Genomic DNA, 27074 nt, shown 5'->3' with positions numbered 1-27074 from the left:
ACCCGTAAGACCTTCGTTCATCTTTGGAACACAAATTAAGATATTTTTGATGAAATCCGAGAGCTCTCTGACCCTCCCATAGACAGCAATGCAACTGAAATGTTCCCAAGTCCAGAAACGTAGCAAAGACATCAGTAAAATAGTCCATGTGAAATTAGGGGTTCAACCGTAATTTTACAAAGCTATGCGAATACTTTTTGTGCACAAAGAAAACAATAATAATTTATTCAACAATTCTTGTCCCCGAGTTACTGTCTTCGGCCATTTTGGAGAGTACCATAAAACGTAATCAACGTAATGAGCGTTGTTTACGTTTAGCATGCACGCACTTTATCCTGAACATAAACAACGCTGATTACGTTCTGGGGTACTCTCCAAAATGGTGGAAGACAAGAATTGTTGAATAAATTATGTTATTATTGTTTTCTTTGCACACAAAAAGTATTCTCATAGCTTCGTAAAATTACGGTTATACCCCTGATGTCACATAAACTATTTTACTGATGTTCCAGTCACAGCAATTCGTACATATTTTACGAGGTGGCTAATTCGTACGACCTCACTTGTACAAATTCATACAACTTTTTGCTAAATCGTACATATTTTACGAGTTGCACAATTCGTATGAATTTGTACGAATGACCTACACCTAACCCTGCCCCTAAACCTACCCGTCACTGGGGTCTAGATAAATCGTACAAAATCGTACGAGTGATGTCATACAAATTTGTAGGAATTAGCCACCTCGTTAAATACATACGAATTGGTCGTGAGATAGCGTTGGATGTCCTTGCTACGATTCTGAACCTTGCTGTCTATGCCGGGTCAGAGAGCTGTCAGATTCCATCAAAAATATCTTAAATTGTGTTCCGAAGATGAACGAAGGTCTCACGGGTTTGGAACGACATGAGGGTGAGTAATTAATGAGAGAATTTTCCTTTAAGCAAGCAGTCTGTCTGCTGAAGGTGCTACTGAGCCACGCTATGGTCCAACAGCTGCTCTGGTGGCACAATAATTTTGAGCGCGTGATCCAGGGCCACTGCTGTGAGTCCCCAGACGCGATGTTTAGGGCTGTGAAACACCGGGAGTGTGTACCCGTAACGATCTCCAGTGCGGAAGTGTGTGTAGCCTCTGTTTTGGGGTTGACATAAATGCTCAAGCGTCAGGGTAAAAATCTCTTCCACCTGTCAGAGGAAGAAACACAGTGTTACTCGAGTCTTATCTGAGGACAGACAGACCGCCATGATCACGAAGATCTGAATAGATCGTGATGGGATGTAAACTGTGCTGTACCTCACTTGGATTAGGTCGAAAAGAGAGCGCCTCCAGTGGTCCGAGATTGGCTATTACAGGCGCAATCATCATTCCAGACTGCAAATTAGGAAAACAACATTCATTCAACTGGAGAATTACACTGATTTTCACTTCAGAAATGCACTTGAATAGAGTCAAATGAGCATTCGTACTCCTAAAAAACATGAACATAGCATGTATTCATTTCCATCTTGTTACATCGGTATGAGCTTTACAGTCACAATGAAACAAATTATGAGACAACGGATTCGAGACAAATGTAGGGTGGGACTTGGTTCTTTGCATTAGTGGGTGTGACGCTCAAAAGTGTATGCAGATGAGCGTGAGCTTGCGGTTGAGGGTAACATTACAAGTAACTCGAGTTACGTAATCAGATTACTTTTTTCAAGTAACTACCAAAGTAATGCATTACTTTTAGAATTTACATGAATCAACACATGTTTACTCATCTCACTGCACACAAACACATTCAGTGTTCCTCTAAAGGAATAAAAACAGTCAATACAAACTCAGAATATGATGCAAACCTGCAATAATATTATCCTATTATGTATTTAATCCCATGCAACATGTGTTTACTCATCTCACTGCACACAAACACATTCAGTGTTCCTCTAAAGGAATAAAAACAATCAATACAAACTCAGAATATGATGCAAACCTGCAATAATATTATCCTATTATGTATTTAATCCCATTTTATTAACCAGTGTCTTTGCTGCTGCCCTTAGATGATCCAATTCAACCATACTAAGCAAAAAGGACTTTAAGTAAACAGCAGCACAGCTGAAAGGTTTGTTTGAGCTGCATTCTCTACTGTACAGACGTGAATTTACATTTCAGCCTGAGGCTCATCCATTTCACTTCTGGTGTGAGAGGGCTTTTACATTTGCCAAAAATAGTGTTTAGCATTTGCCTGAAACCTTCACATCAAAAACAAACAAGCAAGCCCAGCCAGATGAGAAAAAGTAACGCAAAAGTAATGCAACACATTACTTTCCATAAAAGTAACTGAGTAACGCAATATTGTAATGCATTACTTTTAAAAGTATCTCTCCCCAACACTGGTAACTTTACGATCAATGACGATTTACAAATACTACTTTCCAGCAGCGCAGCCATGTTTTGTTGAAACATACTTTAAATAAGTACATGAAAGCAGATGCATCTGGCTGCGCAAGCTCAATTTTATACATCTAAAATGAGTCAGAGCGCATTGCATTGATAGCACTGCAGAAAGAGGTGCTACAGCAAGAATTAGAGTAAATGTCTTCTTTTATGATCAGTTTTCTCTTTTACGTTAACTAGTGTCATGGCATAATAACCCGCCTGAATAATAACATATGAGATGAACACTGAGTTTAATTACCGCCAGACCAATGCAAGAGAGCACATGAAGTTTGTTCAGTCAGAATGCAAGCTCTAGGGCCCTATGATTTCTGTGATGCGGAATCACAATATCCAGTTATAAAAACGGAATTCACAGTTTAACGCAGAATGTTTGGATGAATTAATCAAAAGTAGATCATTGAACTTAAATCAAATCGCTATATAGACTAGTATCTGTGAATATTAAGTCACAAAAAGACTATTTAAATATAAATCCTGCATGTTCCGTGTGTCTCTGTGTGAATAAATGACGCAGATGCGCGGTGTTGTTGTGTGACCCTCGGGGGGATTTCACTATTTCATTTGAGTAAAACAGCGTCATAACATATACACACACAGAAGTGTAAAGGTATACACAGCAACCCGTCAAAATAAAAGTTCGGTTTAACTTTAAGATATTGTGCCAGAAATATATTACTACTATTTAGTAGAATGTATTACTACTACTGCTAGTACTGTTGAAAAATTAATAAAAGTTTATTAAGGAATAATCACGCAATATTAATTCTAATGTTTTAATTTCAAAAGTAAATCTCCTTTATTTGCCAAAAAAAGTTTGTTTAATTTTCACTAATTAAAAGATAAATTAAATGAACGATTCAGGACTTCATTTGATAACCAAAATACACAACACGGAATTTCTGAGGGGGGAAAAAAACATTTCATGAGGCTATTTTAAGAGTAAATAAAAGTTGTTTTATGCATTCAAATAATTAGAAATTAAAAAACAATAAAACATAAGGTAAAAAAAACATTTCATAGGGCCCTAAACATGTAATTTTTGTTAAACATAAACAAACTGATGTTAAATTGTATATATTTCATGATTTTAATTAATTAGACATGCTTTTTGATTAATACAATTTAATTAAACCATTAAAAAGGAGTCCAGAAAAGTTACAACGGAAAAACAAAATGGAATCCAGAAAAAAATTTAAATCAGAATTTGGAAAAAATAAAACTGATTCCATAGGGCCCTAAAGTTCACAACGGACTCTCACACTCATGTCTGCATTCACTTACTCGAGTAAAGTATGTTTCCAGCCTAACACCTCACAGATTTGAAATACTCAACATCACACACAAACAGAAAGTGCACACTGACCGTGTCACGCAGCGGTTTCAGCACACCCCACACTTTATCCTCAGTGATGTGGATTCCCAGCTCCTCGCGCGCTTCTCTGAGAGCCGTGTCGACTACAGTCCTGTCAGACGGGTCCTTCTTTCCCCCTGCGAAACTAGCACAACAGGGATGAGAAGCGCATTCAGATGAGCTTTTACCCTGCTTTAGCAACGGAAGTGATGCATACCTGACATCTCCTTTGTGCCTGCCCTTCAGTTTGGCGGATCTGAGGGTGAAGAGCAGCGTGGGATCCCCGCTCACGGCACACAGACACACCAGCACCGCGGCCCAGCTCGTCCCTTCCCGAGCGTACAGAGCAGCGTTGGCCTGCAGCGAGCGTCTGCAGCGAGCCTCGTTCCCTGCAGACAAACACTCGTCCATCACAGTCCGCTGAGGGGCTTTTCTGTGCAGCCCGCGAGTCTGGACTGCAGCTTTACAAAGGCCGATGTTAGACAACCCACGGAAGATGCTCGCGCTATTTGTGCTGCGTTTTAAGGCAGTGCTGCTTTCAGGAGAATTCTGGCACTTGCTTCGATTAGAGGGGCTTTGTGAGGCGTGTGAAAACGGCAAGAAATCATTTGGTATGTGTAGCCAGTTCATACAGCCATAATTCATGTGTGTCAATAGATAATAACGAGTGCCAGTGCATATCCGTATGCTGGCCGGTGGACATACATGTTTGGAGGAGTCCAGCACATCAGAGAATGCTCTAGACACGGTGCTGGAGCAGAAGCGCTGCACATCATCTCGTCTCGAAGAAGAAGAGCCTGGTTCATGAGAGTCTCTGAGCAACGACACCAGTCTGAGCTGATTTAAGCAAGTCTTGGTGTGCGGAGTCCTAAACATCCTGTAAACACACAGCTCAACATTAACAAAGTGGATTCTGCTGGGTTTATCTGTACTAAGATGCTAGCTGGATTTAAGCTGACAAAACCAAACCAATCCATTCAGGCTGATGCTGATCATCAACTTTGATCCTGAGCTCTTGATTATCTATTAAGCACATGCACAAAACATACTCTTGCGACAGAGTGAGCACAATTCAATCCACTCTTCTGCTGTAGATTAAGAATTGTTGTAAGGCTAAATCTATAATAATAACATGTAATAAAAAGCAAGTACAAATCTAACATTAACTGAGACAGAAACCTTGTGGCAGCTGAGATCCAAATATTTCAGAATGACATTGGTTTCGTATGTGATTCAACTTTATAATACAGCTTTAGTTCAATAAATAACGAACATGAGAGAAACATAAAGTGGGGCGAAACAACACCAATGACATTAACGACTCGTTATCACATACTAACATCAAATAGTTGAGGAAAACTCATCACTAAGTTACTCATAACTCCTAGTGATCAGCCATTTATTCTTTTAAATACACGTGGAAACAATTCTTCCACAGCATAATTGTAATCTACAGTTTTAAGCTGCATAAGTCACAATAAAACATTTTAAAAAGGAGGCAGTTTACGACTCACCTTAAAATAACTAAATCAGCACGGTGACGTTCGCCGGATGTTGTGACGGAAGCAGCTTCTTCTTCGGTGTGTGTTTGAATCTTCAACAGCCGCATGGCGCCACCTACTGGACAAACATAGCACTGCAATACACACAAACAGCGGACAAGTGAACAAATTAATTTAGTACATTAACGGTTCACGGTATGTTTGGTTTATTAGCCACACAATTGAATGTGATTCAAATTGATTTAATTTAGAACATGAAACATTTATTCATTCATACACTATAAAACATGTATTCATACACGTATCATGTTTTATTTGTAATTAATTACTGTTGTTCTATTTTAACAGCTGTTAAAGCCTCTTGTTCACACATTTATTTTTCATTTCAAGAGTCAGGGGGCCTCTGAGTTTTGAATCGTCATTCGATTCGAATCGACTCATCAAAAGGAACCGGATTTCAAAGAACGATTCGTTACGATTCAGTCGCGTCCAGAAATGCGTTTGTTTGATCAGTGATCAATGATATTCTGAGTTTACTCGCAGACAGCTGAATTCTGCCTCACGACGTGCAAGTAAGTACATTTTAGGGTTGCAGGTCAGTGATAGTGTCTGTTGATCTTTAGCCTAACAGTGAAGCTACACACTTGCAAACAGATTGTGTTTTCAGAATCTGGCCTCTGGTTGAATTGGTCAAGAACCAAAATCTAAAAGGGCATTAAGATATATTTAATACTTTTTGAGTTACAGGCATGCAAACTTTGGAGAAAGAAAACAAAAATCATGAAAGGTGCTTTTTTCCCCATTTTTGAACATTCACCATTGGCATATAATGCAACAAAAATAGCCAAAGATAACACATTTTACTGACAGACCTACTAATCTCTGTGTAAAATTAACATCATGATGCTTTTTGATCAAAACATTTGATTCAAATCTCAGGTGAAAATTGTAATTTTGACTCTCTATTACTCAGTGAATATACATCAATGGCATTTAATAGTTTGGTGTTCATCACTATACACATTTATCTTTCTTAAGACAAAAAAAATAGCAAAATCAAAAATATAAGCAGAGAAGTTTCTAAAATTTGGTTGATTTGACATGGAATTACCCAAAAAAACACCTGAGCAATCAATTGGATATTATAATCAATATTTTATTTATGTAGACAGCTACGAACGTCACATAATAGAAAGTAAACCTGTCACTAATCATATTAGTATTATTAAGGTAAGGGATATTGATTTGGCGGCCATTGATTTCTATAGATGTTTACTGACTACTTGTTTCTTGTGTTTTTATACTTTGAACAAAACAAGGACGTCAACAAAGTGACTAACTAACTTTGTAGCGTGCTGTGAAGGCATTATAAGTCTAGAAACCAGCATCCATCCTGGGTTTTCACCCTCTTGTAAACTCCACAAACATCAGTTTGTTGTCTCAGAGCCATCACAAACTCACACGGAGTGTTCCTTAGTAGTTTGTTTGCAGTCTTTTTAGGGAACCTCTACCCTGTTTGGCCCAAATTGTGCCACATACCCAAGCTTCTTAATGGATGGCAGAAGGGTGGTATAAAATTTGTCGACATGTCGCTTCAGTTCAAACATCTTTTACTGTACAAGTGCAATGACTCGTAGAAAATAGTGTTACACTTTGAGTAAAGATGTCAGGGTTAGTCAAATGTTGACTGGCATAATCAAAAGGTAATCTAGTGCAAATCTAAAACATACACATCACATCCACATGACCTTTACCTGATAATGCTTTAAAGCAGGAAGAAGGAAATAGTCTTTAAAAAACATAAACATTGCATGACATCATTGTCTTCCATCACGTGCAACATGAACATATCTATAACATCTTGAAAACCTGTATGAGCGTGCGCCTGCTGATTAGACCATCATGAAATGATAATGAAGTACATGAAAACATTCATATTTTTGTATTAAATCATGACATAATTTGTTACAAATATTTTAATATTTTCCTTTCAATATTTTCATTTGTTGTAATGGGACTAGAGCGTGACAACGGAGATAAGATCCAATTGCGAGCTTTATTGTGCAGGGTCGAACATCAACAAACAATACTATCCAAGGCAAGACAAAGAGTAATCCAAAAACAGGCAATGGTCCGGGCAGGCATCAAACAATCACAAAACAAGGTCAAAAACACAGGCAAGGTACAGATGGAAAACGCTCAGTGATGGTCGTTAACAGTGGAACAAGACTTCTCGATGTGAGTGTGATTGTGTGTGCCCTTTATAGTCCTCCTGATTGGAGTCAGGTGTGTCGGTAATCAGTTCCTAGGCAGAAGGTGTTATGGGAAATGGAGTCCATGAAACACTGGAAAAGGTCCGGGATGGAGTGCCCTCTAGAACAACGGTTCTCAATTCCAGTCCTCGCGTACCCCCGCTCTGCACATTTTGTATGTTTCTCTTATTGCTTCAGACGTTTGTTATATTTGACTGTAAGTGCCCTGCGAAGTGGACATTACCGGATATTCCGCCATGATTCCAGTTTGAAGGGAGCGTATATGTACCAGACAAAGGGCATTTAAGTGTGCGAGACGTGAATTTAAATTGTATTTATTTACAGAGGTATATTATGCCCCACTTCACGCTTCTCCAGTAAGTTTCGTATGTGTGTGAAGATGCTGCAGGCAAAAGAGAGACATGCAAAACATGCAGAGCGGGGGGTACGCGAGGACTGGAATTGAGAACCGCTGCCTTAAAGAATAATGTTTTAATAATTTTATTAGCAGTAGTAGTACTAAGGAACACAGTTCATGCACGGAGCTCACTTCTAACGAGATGATCTGAATCAGGTGTGTTAACAAAGAGAGACATGCAAAACATGCAGAGCGGGGGGTACGCGAGGACTGGAATTGAGAACCGCTGCTCTAGAAGAGCTCATGGGCACTCCAGCTGGACATCGTGACACTTGTAATGGTAATAAACTTAAAGGAGACATATTATGCCTCTTTTTACAATATGCAGCTATCTGCTAAAAACATCTGTTTTGCTTCTGATTATCATGTTTATTGTGCTGAAATCATGCGTTTTAAACAATATTAATTTAAACTTCTGATATACGGTTTTCTGAGCACAGCATGTGAGCACTAAACTAAGTTCTCATTCACACACAAGTTTACGTTAAAAACACACACGAGTTACAAAAACAGTTGGTTATGTCTGTGAAGGTAAACAGCTGGGAAATAAATCGCATGTTTATTTTAGATCTGTGTGGCAGCAGCAGTATACAGTAAATAAATCAATAAATGCACTGCTCTGTTGTCTCCTCTGAGGCTGGGACTCTAAACAGTGTTCTGTGCTCGTCTGTGCAGCCAAACACAGAACAGTTAGCGTGTTTTGCTCAAACTTTCATCATGGCATTAGAACTGTACACCGCTGTCGCTTGCGAAATCAAAGTAACGGCGCCGTGGGTGTAAATTTAAAGATTAAGGGGTGGTAATATTATAATGAGATCCCTTTGCCACGTCACAGAGGGAACGAGATCAGACGCGCTGGTTTTCTCAGGCGCTTGCAGAAAAAGGCTTCCCAAAACTAAGTTACTGGGTTAATCTTTTTCACGTTTCATTGGTTGGTAGATGCACCGGGGACCTGATTATAGCACTTAAAACCTGGAAAAGTCAGATTTTCATGATGTCACCTTTAAAGTTATATAATAATAAAAACGTGCAAAAATGATTATTTTTATCTTTCTGAAATGATCGGGTTTAATGCACGGCTCCTCTAAGGCTTGTCAGTCAACAGCCACTGTCTGCTGCTTCATCTTTAAACTCAAGTTTCTCTGCAGTCTCTCCATTACACTGTTCCTAGTTTACAACGCAATCTGCACCAGGCTTCAGTAGATTAGGATTTGCCCTGCAGTAATCATCAGCTTCAGTCTCTGCACCAAAGACATCACAATCTTTGCCAAAATGGCCTGACACTCCAAACTGGGTTTTTTCCCATTGCTAGGATCAAACATTTGGGCTTCTTCTTCAATGTCCTCAAAGGTTTTCTGGTGCTACACATTTTAAACCTATGAATAAGGCTGCCAGCTGTGTCTCTAGGAAATTTGAGTGTCTGCACAGACTAATTTACTAAAAAGTTTATTCTCTATAGCTTTTGTGAGAGCACTTTTGACTTGGCCATATTTGCTATACTTAACTTCAGCACATTTTAAATGTATGTAAGCATACTGCTCAAGCGCATTGAGTTTTGCTATAGTATATAATTTCAAAGGCTTAATTGTGTTTTTATACCACTCTGTAACCTACCACACAAATACGTGACTTAAAAACAGCAATGTTGAATAGAGGTTGAATAATTATGACACAGCTGTATTACACTAACTAACTAAATAAATAAAAATAAAATCCTATAACTGCAATTTTTAAAAGTGTGTGTATACACTGCTGTTCAAAAGTTTGGGATCAGTAAGATTTTTAATGTTTTTTAACGGAGTTTCTTATGCTAATCAAGGCTGTATTTATTTGATCAAAAATACGGAAAGAAATGTAATATTGTGAAATATTATTACAATTTCAAATATTGGTTTCCTATTTTAATATCTGTTAAACTGTAATTTATTTCTGTGATGCGCAGCTGTATTTCCAGCATCATTACTCCAGTCTTCAGTGTCACATGATCTTCAGAAATCATTCTAATATGCTGATTTATTATGAGTGCTGGAAACTGCTGTGCTGCTTCATATTTGTATAATTTTTTTGGAAACTGTGATAGTTTTTTCTTTGATTCTTTGATAAAACTTTTCTAACAATGTAAGCCGTTGCTATCACTTTTTTATCCATTTATCACATCCTTGCTAGATAAAAGCATTAATTTCTTTAAAAAAAAAAAAGAAAGAAAAAATTTACTGACCCCAAACATTTGAATAGGCAAGGCAAGTTTATTTATATAGCACATTTAAAACACAATGGTAATTCAAAGTGCTTTACATAAAGGAAGTAAAATAATCATTAAAAAAATAAAAATCACAACAATAAAAACAAGGAATTTAAAAACCTACTGTTAGTGATGTGCTATTAACACAAAAACAAACATTCTCAAGCTTTGTTCAAGCTCTTCCCCACTAAGTGAAATATCCTTCCAAAATACCTAACTATTCCACTACTTACCACTTACTCTGACCATCATAAACCAAACAAATAAAACTCAGAGGTCCTACTTTCAACTGATTAACCAACAAACTTGTCTTTCTTTGCCCACAGTATCTTTACCTTCAAAGCTCTTACTTTAACCTTCTGTTTAAACTTTTAAAATGATTTAAAAATTGATTTAAAATTAATTAAAACCGGTAAGAATAGAAAATGATTATACATAATATACAGTGCAATCAGTTTGGACGTTGCACAGTGCTCATTCAATAAATGCACAGCTAAACATATGAGTTTTGAGTCTGCATTTAAATGTGACTAATGTTTTAGCACATCTGATCTCTTCTGGAAGCTGATTCCAACTGCAGGCGGCATAATAACTAAAAGCAGACTCCCCTGGTTTTGTGTGAACCCTTGGTATTTCTAACTGACTTGATCCTAATGATCTGAGTGGTCTGTTAGGTTTATATTCAGTGAACATATCTGCTATGTATTTAGGTCCTAGGCCATTGAGTGATTTATAAACGAGTAAAAGTACTTTAAAATCAATCCTAAATATAACTGGAAGCCAGTGTATGGACCTGAGGACTGGTGTGATATGCTCAGATTTTCTGGTTCTGGTCAGAATTCTGGCAGCAGTGTTCTGGATGAGCTGCAGCTGTCTAATGGTCTTCTTGTGAAGGCCGGTGAGGAGACCATTACAATAGTCCACCCTGCTGGTGATAAAGGCATGAACAAGTAACACAAAATTTATATTTTGAATAAACACTGTTCTTTTCCACTTGTTATCTATCAAAGAATACTGAAAAAGTATCACAGGCCCCCAAAAAATATGAAGCAGCACAACAGCTTCCAGCACTGATAATAAATCAGCATATTAGAATGATTTCTGAAGATCATGTGACACTGAAGACTGGAGTAATGATGATGGAAATACAGCTGCGCATCACAGGAATAAATTTCATTTTAAAGTCTATTAAAAGAGAAAACTGTTATTTTAAATTGCAATAATAATTCACAAAATTAGTTTTTTTTTTAGTTTTTGTATTTTTGATCAAATAGATAACAGCCTTGATAAGCAGAAGAAACTTTTTTGAAAAACATTAATGATCCCAAACTTTAGAACAGCAGTGTATATATATATATATTAGTGAGCTCTCTTTCTCTTACTAATAATGTTTTATAATACTATTTATGGTAATTGTATACACACATGGCATTTTTGACAAAAACATTACATATTACAGACTGATATGCAGTTTCAAGTTGGACGTGGAAAGGTGGTTCCTAAAATATTACAAGGGGATGCACTAATGTCGTAACTTCATAACTACCATGTTAACGAAATACTTATGTAACCTTTCAATACTTACAGACGTCACAAGGGGAATGTTAACAACATAATAGCAACGTTTATACAACATTTTCAGAACCTTTCATGACTTGACACATCAAGCCTTTTTACAACATTGCATTCCAAACCCCCGATCCCTGACCGGATACACAGGTTTTTCAGCCTGCCTTACATTTTATTCTAGCTGTGTCATGGAAAATGTGTGTAGCACTTAGCTAGAACCATCCAGAGAACTTGTACTACTAGTTTTAACTACACCCATTCTGGTTTAAAAGGAAATGTAAAAAGCCGTTGCCTGTGCTTTTGCAGAAACCCTGGATAGTTCATCTACCTGTCTTCAACATCATGGCTACGACAGACTGGGCTCCGGAGGCGTTTGCTTGCCCCATATGCTTGGACATCCTTAAGGACCCTGCTACCCTTCCCTGTGGACACAGTTACTGCCTGCTCTGTATCCAGAAGCACTGGGATCAGACAGCAAAGAAAGGCTTCTATGAATGTCCTCAATGCAGACAGCATTTCAAACCAAGACCCGTCCTAGCCAGAAGCAATGTGCTTATGGAAGCTCTGGAGAAGCTGAGGCTGAGTGGGCAGGACGGCCCGGACTCATCTGTCTCTGAGAGTCCAGAAGCGCTCTCCTCTTTCGATCCGGTGGGATCCTCAGGAGCTCCTGCGTCCCAGACCGGACTGTATCCCTCTCTGCCCTCCAGCTCTCCGCAGCTCTGCCCACTCCATCAGCAGGTGCTGGAACTTTACTGCTGTGAGGACAAACAGTGCATCTGTGACGAGTGTAGCTTTCTCGGACACAAAGGCCATCGGGTGGTGCGTCCAGATGAACAACGACAAAAGATTCAGGTATCCAACTGCATCATGTTTGGGTAAATCTCACAAAACCTGTCAAGAACGTCATGTTTCACCCCAAAATGTAAAAAAGAAAGAAATAATGTGTATTCTCACAAAATCATCCCAGACAGGGTGACCAGGGGCCATATACACAGCCGCTATGCTAAAGGAGTCATCGGATGCCCATTTTCCACAAGTTGATATGATTCTTTAGGGTCTTAATGGAAAGTCTATAACATACTTTGGTTAAAATTTCTCAATGGTAGTGTAAAACAACACCCTTTTTACCCTGTCAAAAACAGCTCTGCTCACAGCGACTTGTTTCGGTGCATGTCCCTTTAAATGCTAATGAGCTCTGATGACCCTGCCCCTCTCTTCCGTGGGGTGACAAGCCGTACTCATGGGAAACTCTTAACTTTAGCCGCATTCGTCGTGAAACTTGCTAACTAGCACATTATTAGGAAAGGTGATTCATAAAAGAACCTTATACTCACTTCTTCTGTAGGTGAGGCTGGATCACGAATGATTCGTGCAAACATAGACGCATTTAGGTAGATCGGGGGCGCATTCCCTTCAGAAAAAAACAAAATCCACTGCATCTTCAGCGGCTCAGATGTCGGGAGTAAATGACGACTGCTGTGTTCATTTTACATCCAACAACAAAACACCTCAATAGCTTAGGAGTTATTCTGCTCCGGCGTTGAAACAATGTCGGACTGATGACAGCTCACTCAGGGCGGGTCTAAGGTAAAACACCAGTGTCAATCAACAATCGTGGGAGAGGCCTGGGTCTGTGTGACGTCACACAGCCAAGAATCTGAGATCGGCTTGATTTGAGAAAGGGGATATTATTTGTAGGGATTAAAAAAAAAAACACTGGTTGGATTTTTATCATTATAGGGTGTTGTGTACAAACACTGCCAACACTTTGTTCATTTATGCTCAAACAACATGTAAAAGTGAATTTTGCATCCGATGACCCCTTTAAGAGCCTTAAAGGGTTAGTTCACCCCAAAAAATTAAAATTACCCCATTATTTACTCATCCTCAAGGCATCCTAGGTGTATATGACTTTCTTTTTTCAGACGAATCCAATTGGAGTTATATTTAAAAACGTCCTGGCTCTTCCAAGCTTTATAATGACAGTGAATGGGTGTTATTTTTCAACAGTCCAAAAGAATTCCAATAAAGCGCATCCATCCATAATAAAAAGTGCCTCACATGGGGGGGATTATATAAAGTGAATAAAGGCCTCCTGTAGCGATTCAAGTTCGGTTTATTTCTAGATCACATTTAAAAACGGCCACAGGCCAAAAACAAAAAAAAACAATAAGAGACAATAAAACTGGATAAAATTACATGTTAAAAGCCAAGACAAACAAATGAGTTTTGAGGCTGGATTTAAAAAGTGGGGCCAGCCACTTCAAAGACTCTATTGCCCCTTGGCTTCAAGCGGGTTCTGGGAATCTGAAGGAGGAATTTGTTTCCCAATCTAAGTCCTCGCGTTGGAGTATAAGGGTGGAGTATGTCCGTCAGATAAAATGGTGCTAGATTATTTAAAGCTGCAGTCCGTAATTTTTTTGGTTAAAAATTATCCAAAATCAATTTTTGAGCAAGTAAATAACGAGCCAGTGTTCAAACCTATCGGTTTACTTTAGCTCGATTCACAACGGTAAGCTTGTAATAAAGTTTTCTACATAATTTGTGTGGTGCGGGTAGGTTTTTGCTGGAAATTTGAGCATGGCGCTGCGTCATTATGTCACGTCCCGACTAGTATGCTATATCGCATGCTGCAGGTGAAGGATGGTTTATAGCCTTTTCTCACAGCAGCTGGAATAAATGGTGAATTGTAATCCAGAAAGATCGAAATGACAATCATCAGTGACTGGAGATTCACCCGTAGTCAAAACCAAAAGAATTCGTACTGAGAAGTGGCTACAGAAAAAAAGAGACTGCAGGCCATTGCTAAAATGAGAATAAATATCGGCAGGGCTTTTGAAAGGTGGCGTGAACGCCGTGTTTTGAAGGGTTTTAAAACTGATGCAGAGATGGCTTTTTTTCTGCTGGACAGGTAAGACATTTCAATGGTTCATTGGGTAATTACTAATTAGGTAACAGTAGCACACTTGTTCGCTTAATACAGTTATGGAGTTTCTTATGTTATGCTTTTTTCTCGTCTCGCTATGTTCATTGTGATAAAAGATTTATTTCAGAGAGAACGAGTTGTAAGGAACTTTAATTTGCTTTTTGGGTGACAAGAACAATTTCTTTATATTCGAATGGTATGACAATTAGAGATTAGACTGTACAGAAATTGAAATCTACAGGTAACGCCATGCCGGTGCACAACCCACGCAAGGAAGATAATTCCACAAACAGCTGCAATTGCAGGTTTTCAAACAGAGATGGCGACAAAGAGGCAAAACTTACGGACTGCAGCTTTAAGGATTTATAGACCAGTAATAAGATTTTATATTCAATTCTATACTGAACAGGCAGCCAATGTAGAGATCTCAGAAGGGGCGTAACATGATACAAATTTTTTACATCCCTAGCATCTAGCTGCTGCATTTTGAACTACTTGTAAACGGGAAATTTGAGTCTTTGAAACACCATAATATAGAGAGTTGCAGTAATCCAGCCGAGATGTAATGAAGGTGTGGATAGTGACCTCTAAAGAGGCTTTAGAAAGAAAGGTTTTAATTATAGAAAGAGAGTGAAGATAGAAAAAACTAGAGCCTACTACAGAGGTTATTTGTTTGTCAAATTTCAAGCCGTTGTCAATTTCTACACTCAGATTCCGCACTTGAGAAGAAATAGCAAAATTTAAGGACTCAAGGTTAAGTTTGTTTTGTGTTTTAGTTTCAGAGGGGCCAAAAACAATAACTTCCGATTTATCTGAATTCAGAAAAAGGACATTTTTTGAAAGCCATGATTTGACGTTGTCTAGGCACGCTGATGAACTATTAAGAGCACGCTTATTTTTTGTGGTCACAGGCAGATAGATTTGCATATCGTCAGCGTAACAGTGGACCCCAAGAGAAGTAGATAGAGAGAAAAAAAGAGTAGGTGCTAAAACAGATCCCTGAGGAACACCACAAGTTAAATTGCCTAAAGAGGTAGTGAAGTCTCCTATTTTAACTGAGAAAGTTCGGTTTGTTAGGAAAGATTTAAACCAATTTAAAACTGTCCCCCCCCCCCAGACCCACATAAGACTCCAGGCGAGAGATGAGAATTTCATGATCAACAGTGTTGATCGAAGGCTGAGGACAGGTCCAGCATAACTAAAATGACAGAATCACCAAAATCAGTAGCCATTAGAATATCATTAAGAACTCTTACAAGGGCAGTTTCAGTACTATGCAGTGATTTAAAACCTGATTAAAATGTCGCATAGATATGATTATTAGTTAGAAATGACTGAAGTTGTAAAAACACAATTTTTTCCATAATCTTAGAAATTAAAGGTAGAACAGATACAGGCCGGAAATTTGCTAGAATAGAAGCATCCAGTGAAGGTTTCTGTAGCACTAGGGTGACTGTGGCCATTTTTAAACTATCAGGGATAAACCCTGATTGCAGACACTTATTGAGCAGAGATACAAGCCCTGGTCCTACAATGTCAATTATTTGCTTCAAATAGCGAGGGTGTATAATATCATCCATGTGTTTTTGCAGGGCCGCTGCTGGCCTAATGTCATTCTTAGAATTTTTTTGACCCATTTAAGACTAAAATTTTACTCTGAGCGGCTTTATACATACGGCCCCAGATCATTGAGCTCGCTTAATCTGTTACTGGAATCTAAATTCAGTTAAAAATAATGAGTAGTGAGTGTCAGAACAGCAAACTAAACCCTCTTTTTCTGTCTCACTCATCTGTGATGTGAGAATGGGATGTACTGCGATAAATGAAACCTAGTCAACTGGAGCACATTCAACAATTGACACGCTCCTGACAATGACAAAAAGCGTGCTTGAAGAAAGATATGGAGAACAGCATTTATGTAGGCATTCATTACATTTCTCTTAAAGAGGCGGTGATGTTTAGTTTTTGAATGAAAAGACGTGTTGATGTACAACTATTGTATTTTGAAATTAAAGCTATAATGCCTTTGAGAAGTTTGTCTGTCTGGATTAGATGTGTGTTACAAAACCGTGATATCCACTGAAGATGCTGGTAAATGGAAATATTTAGTGGCCTCCCAAACTATCAAACATCAGTTTCAAAAATATAGAAGTTGGAAATGTAATTAATTGGTTATTGATGACTGATATGCAGGAACAGTTTTGATTAGTTTATTAAAAGTTGCATTGGACACATTAATTATGGGAATGAAAGTAACCCCTAAACTATTTACTGCTGATTGCCTCTTCAAATAAGACTGGCCAAAGGCTGTTTTGTGTTTTTGCTGTGCGAAAGTCTTGGACTGTTGTACTTTGACATTGTATGTCTTTATACAGCAAGAGCTGAGGAAAGTGAGTGATCGGATACACGGGAGCATTGCAGACAGAGAAAAGCTTATTCAGAGTCTTCCCCAGGTTTCCCAAGCACACAAGGTAATAATCACATAGGATATATTTAGCCTTTGTGTCTCAGTAATGGAATGGTTTAAGACGAGAGTTTGTCGCTCACAGAGCTCAGTGCAGCAGCTGCTGGTGGACAGTCAGGCAGTGTTTGCAGATGTGTTGAGGAGCGTTGAGCTCAGTCACTCTCAGGTGCTCGAGCTTCTTCAGACGCACCAGAAATCAGCCAGCAGCCGCGTCGAGGCCCAAACCTACAGCCTCCAGCAGGAGATCGTCAGCCTGAACCAGAAACAAGAGGAGCTGAGGAGACTGGACAGCATGCAGGACCCCATCACCTTTCTGAATGTAAGTGATGATTCGGCTTTAATAATGGCAGGCGTATAACATCAGTCTTTGCAAACAGATGGTAGTGTATGAAAACACTTTAAAATCGCTACATTTATAAATAAATGCCCACTTTTTTTTTTCTCTGTGTCTGTAATTTTTGTGTAGAGACAAACTTTAACGAATATATGTGACCCTGGAGCACAAAACCAGTCATAAGGGTCTGAATATTTGGCTGAGATACAACTATTTGAAAATCTGGAATCTGAGGGTGCAAAAAAATCTAAATATTGAGAAAATCATCTTTAAAGTTGTCCAAATGAAGTTCTTAGCAATGCATATTACTAATCAAAAATTAAGTTTTGATATATTTATGGTAAGAAATTTACAAAATATCTTCATGGAACATGATCTTTACTTAATATCCTAATAAAATAAAAATGTATAATTTTGACCCATACAATGTGACATAAATTGACAAAAGTGATTTTATATGCACAGAAAGCATAATGCAAGTCAAGTGTCTACCTTTATTTTTCAAATAACTTGTGAAAATAAAATGTCAAAATATGGGTAAAATAATGATTGTTATTCAGCGCAACTGATATATTTGTATAAACATGAAACACTTATTCTGACTAATTTAAATGAATAAAAACAAAAGCTGACAAATGGGTAAAATCTAGTGGATTGAAGGATAGTGGCAAAGATTTAAAATGACAATTCATTAGTATTTTGGGGGCTTTAATGTCAACTAATGATTCTGGTTCTAAATATGACAAGATTTATTGGTATATAAATACTGTTACACTGAATGCATTCTAATGCACGGAAAATTAAAGCCGTATTTAACTTTTATTGTTTTGATGCTGGAAACCCCTTTTCATCTTTGGTCCATCTGCTTTACCAGCTCTTTCATATCATTGTATATCATGTCTGGAGTAACTCATGACCTGCTGAAAATCCTGCAGTAAATCCTGTTTTCATCGACACTGTTACTTATACAATGTTCTTTCAGAAGATGATTTATAATGAGTTATTTGGTTGATGTTACCTTGGGTATATCATTTGTTTAAACAAACATTTGTATAAATGACAAGTAATCGGGAAAGGTTGTAAGATTGTACTGAATCTCACTCGTATCTTCTGCAGACATTCATGGCTGTGGATACTATGGATCAGGCTGAAAATGCAGCGATGGAGATCTGGAGTCCAGAGTCTGTGATATCCGGGGTCAGACTGTGTCTGGATGCTTACAGACAGACCGCGCTAAATCTGACCAAAACCAACCTGGCCAGCATCTTTAGAGTGGGTGAGTTGTGTAACAGTGTGCTTCAACTGGACTATATCTTATCATATGTGACCCTGGAGCACAAAACCAGTCATAAGGGTCAATTTATGGAAATGTAGATTTATACATCATCTGAAAGCTGAATAAATAATCTTTCCATTGATGTATGGTTTGTTAGGATAGGACAATATTTGGCTGAGATACAACTATTTGAAAATCTGGAATCTGAGGGTGCAAAAAAATCTAAATATTGAGAAAATCATCTTTAAAGTTGTCCAAATGAAGTTCTTAGCAATGCATATTACTAATCAAAAATTAAGTTTTGATATATTTATGGTAGGAAATTTACAAAATATCTTCATGGAACATGATCTTAATATAAAAAATAAAAATCTATAATTTTGAGCGAATACAATGTATTGTTGGCTATTGCTACAAATATACACCAGCGACTTAACACTGCTTTTGTGCTCCAGGGTCACATATAAAATAATATTTTCTAGCAGAATGATCCATGTCTTCCTGCCCAGTCATCAGCATTTCTCATATTTTTATTTATTTATTTATTTTTAAATGTAGTAAATGACAAACTGTCTGTATTTACATGACTACAGTAACATCACTATAATGCATGGCCTTTAATGTCTTATTAAATTGGGTAACACTTTACTTAAGGCTTTTATATATAATGCATTATAAAGGCAGTTTTAATGCATTGATTATGCTTTATAATGCACCTTATAATGCATTGTGTGATCTCATGAACAATCGTAACCACATTTATATACTTGTCTATTCTTTTTTTTACACCTTTAGAAAGTATAATTAAATTAAAACACATGATAAACAAACCTTCAAATATTATAATGCATTTTAACTTCGTTTACAATTATTTATGAAAAGATTAATGCATTACAGTGTACATTAATTATTTTGTTTATAATGGATCATACGTAAAGGCTTTAAGTAAAGTGTTACCATAAATTGCAATGAATAAATACATTGATTTTATTAATAATTAGAATAAATCATTCTTAAGCTGAATATTTCATAATACTAACTTTATGCTGTTTGTGGTTGTCGAGCAACATAACAGATGTTTATTTATTATGTCACATGTACATTTGCATTTTACAATAGCAGAATTTAGTTTTATTATTGTTATTTTATGTTCTCTGCATACTGTAATGTACATTATCTATGCAGCTGAAGTCTCTACAGTGCAGTGCAAATAAAAGCAATGCTTTATTTTGACATCACAGTCAAGTTTCAGATAAATGTGGTTGTAAATTTGACTTTTACAAATAATAAGTCAATGTATTAGTGCTGTAAAGATCAGCAAGCATGCCTTTTGACCGTGTCATGTCATGCTGCAGTCAATGATGCAGCAGCACAAGTGCATTCCTCCGGTCAGTCGTGTGATGGAGGTCTCGTCTCCAGCGATCCACAGCCGCCCTCACAAAACACAGGCAAGCACAGAGTTTGTCATTACTGTATTGTTAGTGTACAAGGAATTTGTCTTGCTTGATTGTAAACTGTTTTCCTCTGTTACAGAAGTGAAGTCGGAGTCCGTGAAACCAGATGCTAAACCCAAAGTCCAAGCTTCCTCTACTGCAACACAAGAGCACCACAAGAAACAAGCGTGTCCCTCTGCCAATCCAGGTAAATCATCAAAAATGATTCCATTGCATAAGTATTCATACCCTTATCTGGGACAGTTGAAATTTAACTCAGGAGCATTCATATTGCTTGTAGATGTTAGTACACTTCGAGTGAAGTTAACCTGTGAGCAAATTCAATTGAATGGGTATTATTTGGAAAGGCACACACATCTTAATAAAAGGTCTAACAGCTGCTAATGCATATCAGAGCAAAAACCAAGTCCTGAGGTCAAAAGAACTGCCTGTAGAGCTCAGAAACAGCTTTGTGTCAAGCCACACATCTGGGGAAGAGTTCAGAAAAAAATTCTGCTTCATTGAAGGTTCACAGAAGCATGTAGTCTCTGTTACCCTTAATGGAAGAAGTTTGAAACAACCAGGACTCTTCCTAGAGCGGGCCTCCTGGCCAAACTGAGCAACTGATGGAGAAGGGCTTTGGTTAGTGTGGTAAACAAGAAGCTGATGGTCACTCTAGTTGAGCTCCATGATCATATGTGGAGATAGGAGAAAACTACAGAAGCACAAACATCACTGCAACACTCCACCGATCTGGGCTTTATGTCGGAGTGGCCAGACTCAATCTTCTCAACTTACAGAAGGACAAACATCACTGCAACACTCCACCGATCTGGGCTTTATGTCGGAGTGGCCAAACTCAATCCTCTCCTCAGTGAAGACACATGAAAACACACTTGGACTTTGCAAAAAAGCACCTAAAGAACCCTCAGACTGTGAGAAACGGTAAAGGTGCTTCAGCTAAATATTTAGTTAAGGGTATGAATACTTATGCAATGTACTTATTTCAATTTTACTTATTTTTAATACATTTACGAAGTTGTGACAATTCTGTTTTTGCTCTGTCAGTATGGTGTATGGAGTGTAGATTGATGTGGGAAAAAAAGTAATTTAAAGCAGTTTAACATAAGGCAGCAACATAACAAAACGTGAAAAAAATCATCAAGAAAAATTAATACTTTCGCAAGGCACTATATTTACGGCAGGAAATTTACAAAATATCTTCATGGAACATGTTCTTTACTTAATATCCTAATGATTTTTGGCATAAAAGAAAAATGTATAATTTTGACCCATACAATGTATTGTTGGCTATTGCTACAAATATACCCCAGTGACTTAACACTGCTTTTGTGTCACAAATACAGTTTAAACCTCTTTATTGTGTCTACAGTGGAGGCATCAGCATCCGGTTGTGTGTCAAATCCAGCTCCTAAAACCAGAGAGGAAATGCTAAAATGTGAGAGTGTGTGATTTTTCTACTTCATTAAATTTGTTGGGCATTTTTTTTGTTATATGTAACGGTGTGTATTTCCTTTCAGTCCGCATCGAGCCCACACTGGATCACAGCAGTGCTTTCCGTCACATTCGTCTGTCTGATGGATATCGCAAGGCGACTCTCTGCGCAGAGAAGCAGAATTATCCGGAGCATGCGGACCGGTTCATGTTCTGGAGGCAGGTGATGTGTGTGGAGCCGCTGGCTGGGAGCCCGTATTACTGGGAGGTGGAGTGGACGGGACCGAGGGTAAGAACAGCATTCACATTAGTGCTGTCAGACGATTAATCGCATCCAAAATACAAGTTTTTGTTTACATAGTATATGTGTGTGTGCTGTGTATATTCATTATGCATATATAAACACACACACGCATGCATGTATATATTTAAGAAAAATATGTTACATTTATATATTAAATATAATATAAATGATATGAATATAAATATATACATGTAAATATTTTCCAAATATATGCTGTATGTGTGTGTATTTATTTATGCATAATTAATATACACAGTACACACACATATATTATGTAAAAATCAGCACTAATTCACAAACTACTCAAATACACTGGATGATTTGCAACTTAAAATTAATGTTTAGGTTTTACGGTCAAGGTGCATAGAAGCTATTGTTGCAAAATTAGTCATAGGAGTGTAAAGGCCAAGATGTACTTTTATTTATTTATTGGCATGGTATACATTCGTAATCTTAAAAGGATAGTTCACACAAAAATGAAAATGTGCTGTTAATTTACTCACCCTCAGGCCATCCAAGATGAATAGATGGCTTTTTTCTTCAGTAGAACAGTAAAGAAGATTTTTAGCTGAAACCGTGCTCTTTGGTGATTCATACAATGCAAATCAATGGCTACCGTCACTTTGAGAGTAAAAAGAAAGCATATCAGGCGAGACTAAATTAATACCAGTGGTTGTAATGCTGTGTTGTTGAGGTCTTACGAAGCGAAATGATTGGTTTGTGCAAGAAACTGAACGTTATTTATGACATTATTTCAGTGATTTTTGGCCTATTTTACCTGTTAAAACCTTCTTATTAATTATGCACAACTGTATATAATTCACTTTTCACTTGCAGCCCTAGTTATAAATTATATGTCACCTATAAATAATTATATACAAAATTAGTAGCAGTTCTTAAGATTGATGTGGTCTGGATATGATTAAATAAAATATGATCAGAATATCAACTTGCCTAATAATTATGCACACACTGTAAACAGAGAATCCGATTAAACAGTTAATGCACAAAGCTTTGTATTTTTTCACTTATTTATTGACTAAAATAATTAATGGAGAAAGTATTTAAACATCATTGATGTCAGGTGTTTTAGTTAAGTTGGGATCTAGAGGTCTCTCTTGCATCAGCTAAAGGTAGTTTTTCATTGAGTAAAAAATGAATTTATTAAGCAGAAGCTTTACCTGAAGTCATGATATTTCATTTATAGCTACTGGATTTATTCCTTTGGCCTCATGACATTCCTTGGCTATCTGCAGGTTACGGTTGGCGTGGCATATAAGGACATGAAGCGCTCCGCATCTGACGACAGCGCCAGACTGGGTCACAACACACAGTCCTGGAGCCTCTACTGGTCCGGCAAGGCCTTCTCTATGTGGCATGATGGGAAAGAAACCGCGCTGGTCGCTCCCAAAGCCAAGCGCATCGGGGTTTATCTGGACCAGCAGACCGGCCTGCTGGCGTTTTACAGAGTCTCGCACAATCAGGCCCAAGAAATATGCAGCGTTCACACGCACTTCGACAGACCTCTCGTCCCCAGCTTCCGCTTCTGGTCTGGAGTCGGATCCTCCATCACTATCTGTGAGCTCAGCTAAAGAGCAGAGAACGACTGGGAGAAATTACTGAAATAAGATGAAGAATGTCAGCTGTTAAACATACACCCTTATTGCAATCTTTATCTGTTTACGACTTTACGATGAAAATAAAATACGAATACTAATGCATCATAAGCAGTGTTGTGGGTAACGCGAGTTACTTTTTTTTCCAATTTATTGATCGACAGATTCAGTATTCCTCAAAATGAATAAAAATAATGCAACTCAGAATATGATGCAAACCTGCAATAATTAAATGTTAAACAACACAAATATAATTTATGTATTTAATCCCATTCTATTTGCTTCTGACCTTCGATGACCCAGTTCAACCGTACTAATAAGCACAAATTACTCTAGACACACATTTGTGTGTCTTTTTTTATTGCTGAAGTGTTCTTCTGCATTCTACTGTACGGACGTAAATGTACTTTCCCTTCAGCCTGAGGCTTATTCATTTCACTTTTGGTGTGAAAAGGCTTTTATATTTGCCAAAAATATAACTTTTTTATTTTAAAAACAAACAAGCAAGCCCTGTCCAGATTTAAAAAGTAACGCAACGCATTACTTTCCATAAAAAGTAACTAAGTAACATAATTAGTTACTTTTTTATGGAGTAACGCAACATTGTAACGCATTACTTTTGAAAGTAACTTTCCCCAGCACTGATCATAAGTGTGTTTGTGATATGCATATTTATCTACTTGAATAAAAGCTGATGCATCATGTGAGTATTAAGCACCGTTATCTTCAGTGTACACGGCTATCTGTAAGCAGCGGCTAAACAGTTTTAGTCTACAAAGTTTGTCCTGGCAGCAAGAGCATTGAGGTCTGTAAATACAGCAAGCTGCCAGAGTTCCCAAGCGTCCCAGAAAACCAGGAATGTTTTCCAAGCCTTGAAAAGTCATAGAAAATAAATAAAGCTTAATGCTGAGACAGACACTGATGATGAAGCACCACCACCGTTCTGTTCATAAGTCATATGTCTGTTCATATTGTATGTCATCTGCTTATACAGAAGTGTTTTGAATTTGAGGTTGTTAAGAGCAAGTAGATCCATCACTGGCCACAAACCCCCATCTTTCTTTCCTCCTATAGCTCTATTGTTTCTAAAGAGAAAGAGATGGGATATTTCTGCCTCCAGCACTCGAGCTGATTCTCCTTAAGCTACAGATGCGATGGAGAGGACAGGGTTTGACTGCAAACTGAAGCATGTAACTCTAGGTGATGAAGAGCAAGGAGGTTCTGCTGAACCATGAGGCTATCTCAGTGTACCTCCTGATTCTTTATACTAATGTGTGCTTTATTTCTCTCTGTGTTCTTGGCTTCGAGCCTAGAAGCTGAAGTGCTTTGTGACAACACATTTGGGAACTTGTGCTTTCGTTTCTCAGACCACAAGCAGCTGTTGACTGAGTTTTGAGCACTGGATCTTGTGTGATGCTGAAAAAGAAGAAGAAGGGAAAAAAGATGCACATTTTTGTTATTTAAAATGGCAATTTTCAAACACGTAAGACAGTAGCACGACCACAACGAACTAAATAAATAAATAAAACAAACAAACACTTTCCAGGTATAAGATTAATAAAACAACTCAATCTGTTTTAGGCGCCGCGGTCACGTGATATGTGTTAATTTAGTTGTGGCCCAATCTCAGTGGATTGGACGGTAATAATTATGGATTTAATAATTTAACAGATTTATAGGACAGATGTCTATTTGAATTTCAGTTACGACTGAGATTAAACGATTCGGATGAAAACTATCAAGAGAAAAGATTTGAATGCGACTCTTTCGATTTTTACATTTTTTTTGCGCCTCTTTGGCTCACACCGGATATGACGAAGCTGATGACGATTGCGGATGTTGTTTAGCGCAGCAGATTGAGTCCCCTGCTCGAGTGATGTCGCTGATGGAGAATAATGACTCTAAACAGCTCGGAAATAACACAGACAAACATTAGCGAAATACACCAGCGTCACCAGGAGGTAAGACGAGCGTCTCAGCGTTTTATTATTTATTTCTGACCCGCCAGTTTGAGGTTTCACTTTCTTCAGTGCTGAGCTCAGGCGTGTTGAATTAATACGGTACTAGTTTCATTATCGTGTATTTAGTATATTAATTAGTCAACACTTGGTTTAGACAGCTGCCTAATGTGTTGTAACGTGTTTTAATAAACAGAGCGGCGTGTTTCGACGTCTTCCGGTTTCTCTCTCTTTACTGGCATGACAAAAAATGACAAATATTTGTCGTATAGTCGTATCACCAAAGCCTTTACACTGTATACACCTAAAACTTGAATTAAACCAGACAAGTAACGTATACTACAGTTACAAGTGCATGCATGCATACACATTTACACACAGATAGATGCAAAGAAGGAGCAGATAGAGCAGCTTGTCATGTTTTGATGCATGTTGCACAGTGTTTATTATATTGCTGACAAGTGCTTTGATAATAAACAGACTTAACTCATAGAGATTACAATGTGCAGTATTCTATGACAAATATATTTATTATGATATGATAAAATTGCTATTGTTTTGCATTAATAAGTGCAGTTACTAATAATATTACTTGATTATGTCATGTTTATACACATTTGACAGTAAAGCAGTAAGCTTGAGTTGGGAAGCTTACAAAATGTATTTTATTAACAACAGTAACACGTGCAAAATCTAATTTTTATGTAGAAAAGATATATATTGTACTCTTTTTAAATGCACCATTATTCTTCTATAGTCTTATATGAAACTGACCAACATGTGATTTAGTCACAAATTGAAGAAAAGTTTGTTTTTCAAAGCACTCTGTGACGTTTTTTTACTTTATACACAAAAAGAGCGAAAATCTGACAAAATCTGATTTATTGATGATTTGATATCTGCTTCCATCTACAGGTTATAATGGTGATTTGATGTATTTTTTTATTTTACACAAGTGTTTGTTCACCGCAGGTATTTGTTGGTCATCCCACTGAAAATAACATTTAAGCTGGATCATTTAGGAGCTTTAAAGTGCTGGAAATAGTGTGAAATGCTTGAAAGTCATGTAAAAGTGCTTGAATTTCTCTCTCAAAAGGTACAAACCCTGAAATGAATAATGTGAAAACACTGGAGTATGGATCAGATCAGATCTCTGTGTGGAGCACTGGCTGCTGTCAGACAAAAATCTCACTGCATTATTACAATTAATGGCAAAATTAATGTTTGGAAATATGAACTGATGACACACTACAGCAAAAGATAAAAATAACTGCTGAAAATACTAGTGTTCTAATCATTTTGGCCACCGCTGTAGTTATTGATGTAAGTCCATTAAGGCGTTGTGTGTTTTTGTGTGTGAGTGTGTGTTTGTGAGTGTGTGTTTGTGAGTGTGTGTGTGTGTATGAGAGTGAGTGTGTGTGTGTGTGTGTGTGTGTGTGTGTGTGTGTGTGTGAGAGAGTGTGTCTGTGTGTTTGTGTGTGAGTGTGTGTGTGTGTGTGTGTGTGTGAGAGTGAGTGTGTGTGTGTGTG

The 27074-nt window shown here is 37.6% G+C and overlaps 2 protein-coding genes across 2 annotated transcripts; one reads left to right on the top strand and one right to left on the bottom strand.

Moving 5' to 3' along the window:
- Positions 1 to 895: 895 nt before the first annotated feature.
- nudt8 (nudix hydrolase 8) lies at positions 896 to 5405 on the bottom strand. The gene is made up of 5 exons (XM_016505489.1): positions 5311 to 5405; positions 4014 to 4673; positions 3809 to 3941; positions 1294 to 1371; positions 896 to 1184 (listed from the first exon to the last, which is right to left on the bottom strand). Exons 1-5 carry the CDS (start codon positions 5403 to 5405, stop codon positions 969 to 971), a joined length of 1182 nt encoding a protein of 393 aa, XP_016360975.1. The 3' UTR covers positions 896 to 968.
- Positions 5406 to 5758: 353 nt separating this feature from the next.
- On the top strand, positions 5759 to 23781 carry ftr86 (finTRIM family, member 86). The gene is made up of 10 exons (XM_016505518.1): positions 5759 to 5870; positions 12086 to 12631; positions 17081 to 17176; positions 17255 to 17488; positions 18620 to 18779; positions 20135 to 20227; positions 20313 to 20420; positions 21606 to 21671; positions 21754 to 21956; positions 23228 to 23781. Exons 2-10 carry the CDS (start codon positions 12122 to 12124, stop codon positions 23561 to 23563), a joined length of 1806 nt encoding a protein of 601 aa, XP_016361004.1. The 5' UTR covers positions 5759 to 5870; positions 12086 to 12121; the 3' UTR covers positions 23564 to 23781.
- Positions 23782 to 27074: the final 3293 nt, after the last annotated feature.

The sequence above is a fragment of the Sinocyclocheilus anshuiensis genome, unplaced genomic scaffold (assembly GCF_001515605.1).
Source record: "Sinocyclocheilus anshuiensis isolate Anshui unplaced genomic scaffold, SAMN03320099.WGS_v1.1 scaffold482, whole genome shotgun sequence".
Lineage (NCBI taxonomy): Eukaryota > Metazoa > Chordata > Actinopteri > Cypriniformes > Cyprinidae > Sinocyclocheilus > Sinocyclocheilus anshuiensis.
Note: the sequence above shows the minus strand (reverse complement) of the source record. Positions and strands in the feature narration are given on the sequence as shown.

What these genes read in the sequence shown, in the direction of transcription:
- ftr86 (XM_016505518.1), top strand. Translation starts at nt 12,122, where the DNA reads ATGGCTACGACAGACTGGGCTCCGGAGGCGTTTGCTTGCCCCATATGC. An exon ending in GCCGCCCTCACAAAACACAG is followed by an intron (nt 20,228 to 20,312) that starts GCAAGCACAGAG and finishes CCTCTGTTACAG; the next exon opens with AAGTGAAGTCGGAGTCCGTG. An exon ending in TGGAGTGGACGGGACCGAGG is followed by an intron (nt 21,957 to 23,227) that starts GTAAGAACAGCA and finishes GGCTATCTGCAG; the next exon opens with GTTACGGTTGGCGTGGCATA.
- nudt8 (XM_016505489.1), bottom strand. Translation starts at nt 5,405, where the DNA reads ATGCGGCTGTTGAAGATTCAAACACACACCGAAGAAGAAGCTGCTTCC. An exon ending in TGAAACCGCTGCGTGACACG is followed by an intron (nt 1,372 to 3,808) that starts GTCAGTGTGCAC and finishes CCTAATTTGCAG; the next exon opens with TCTGGAATGATGATTGCGCC. An exon ending in TTCGACCTAATCCAAGTGAG is followed by an intron (nt 1,185 to 1,293) that starts GTACAGCACAGT and finishes TTCCTCTGACAG; the next exon opens with GTGGAAGAGATTTTTACCCT.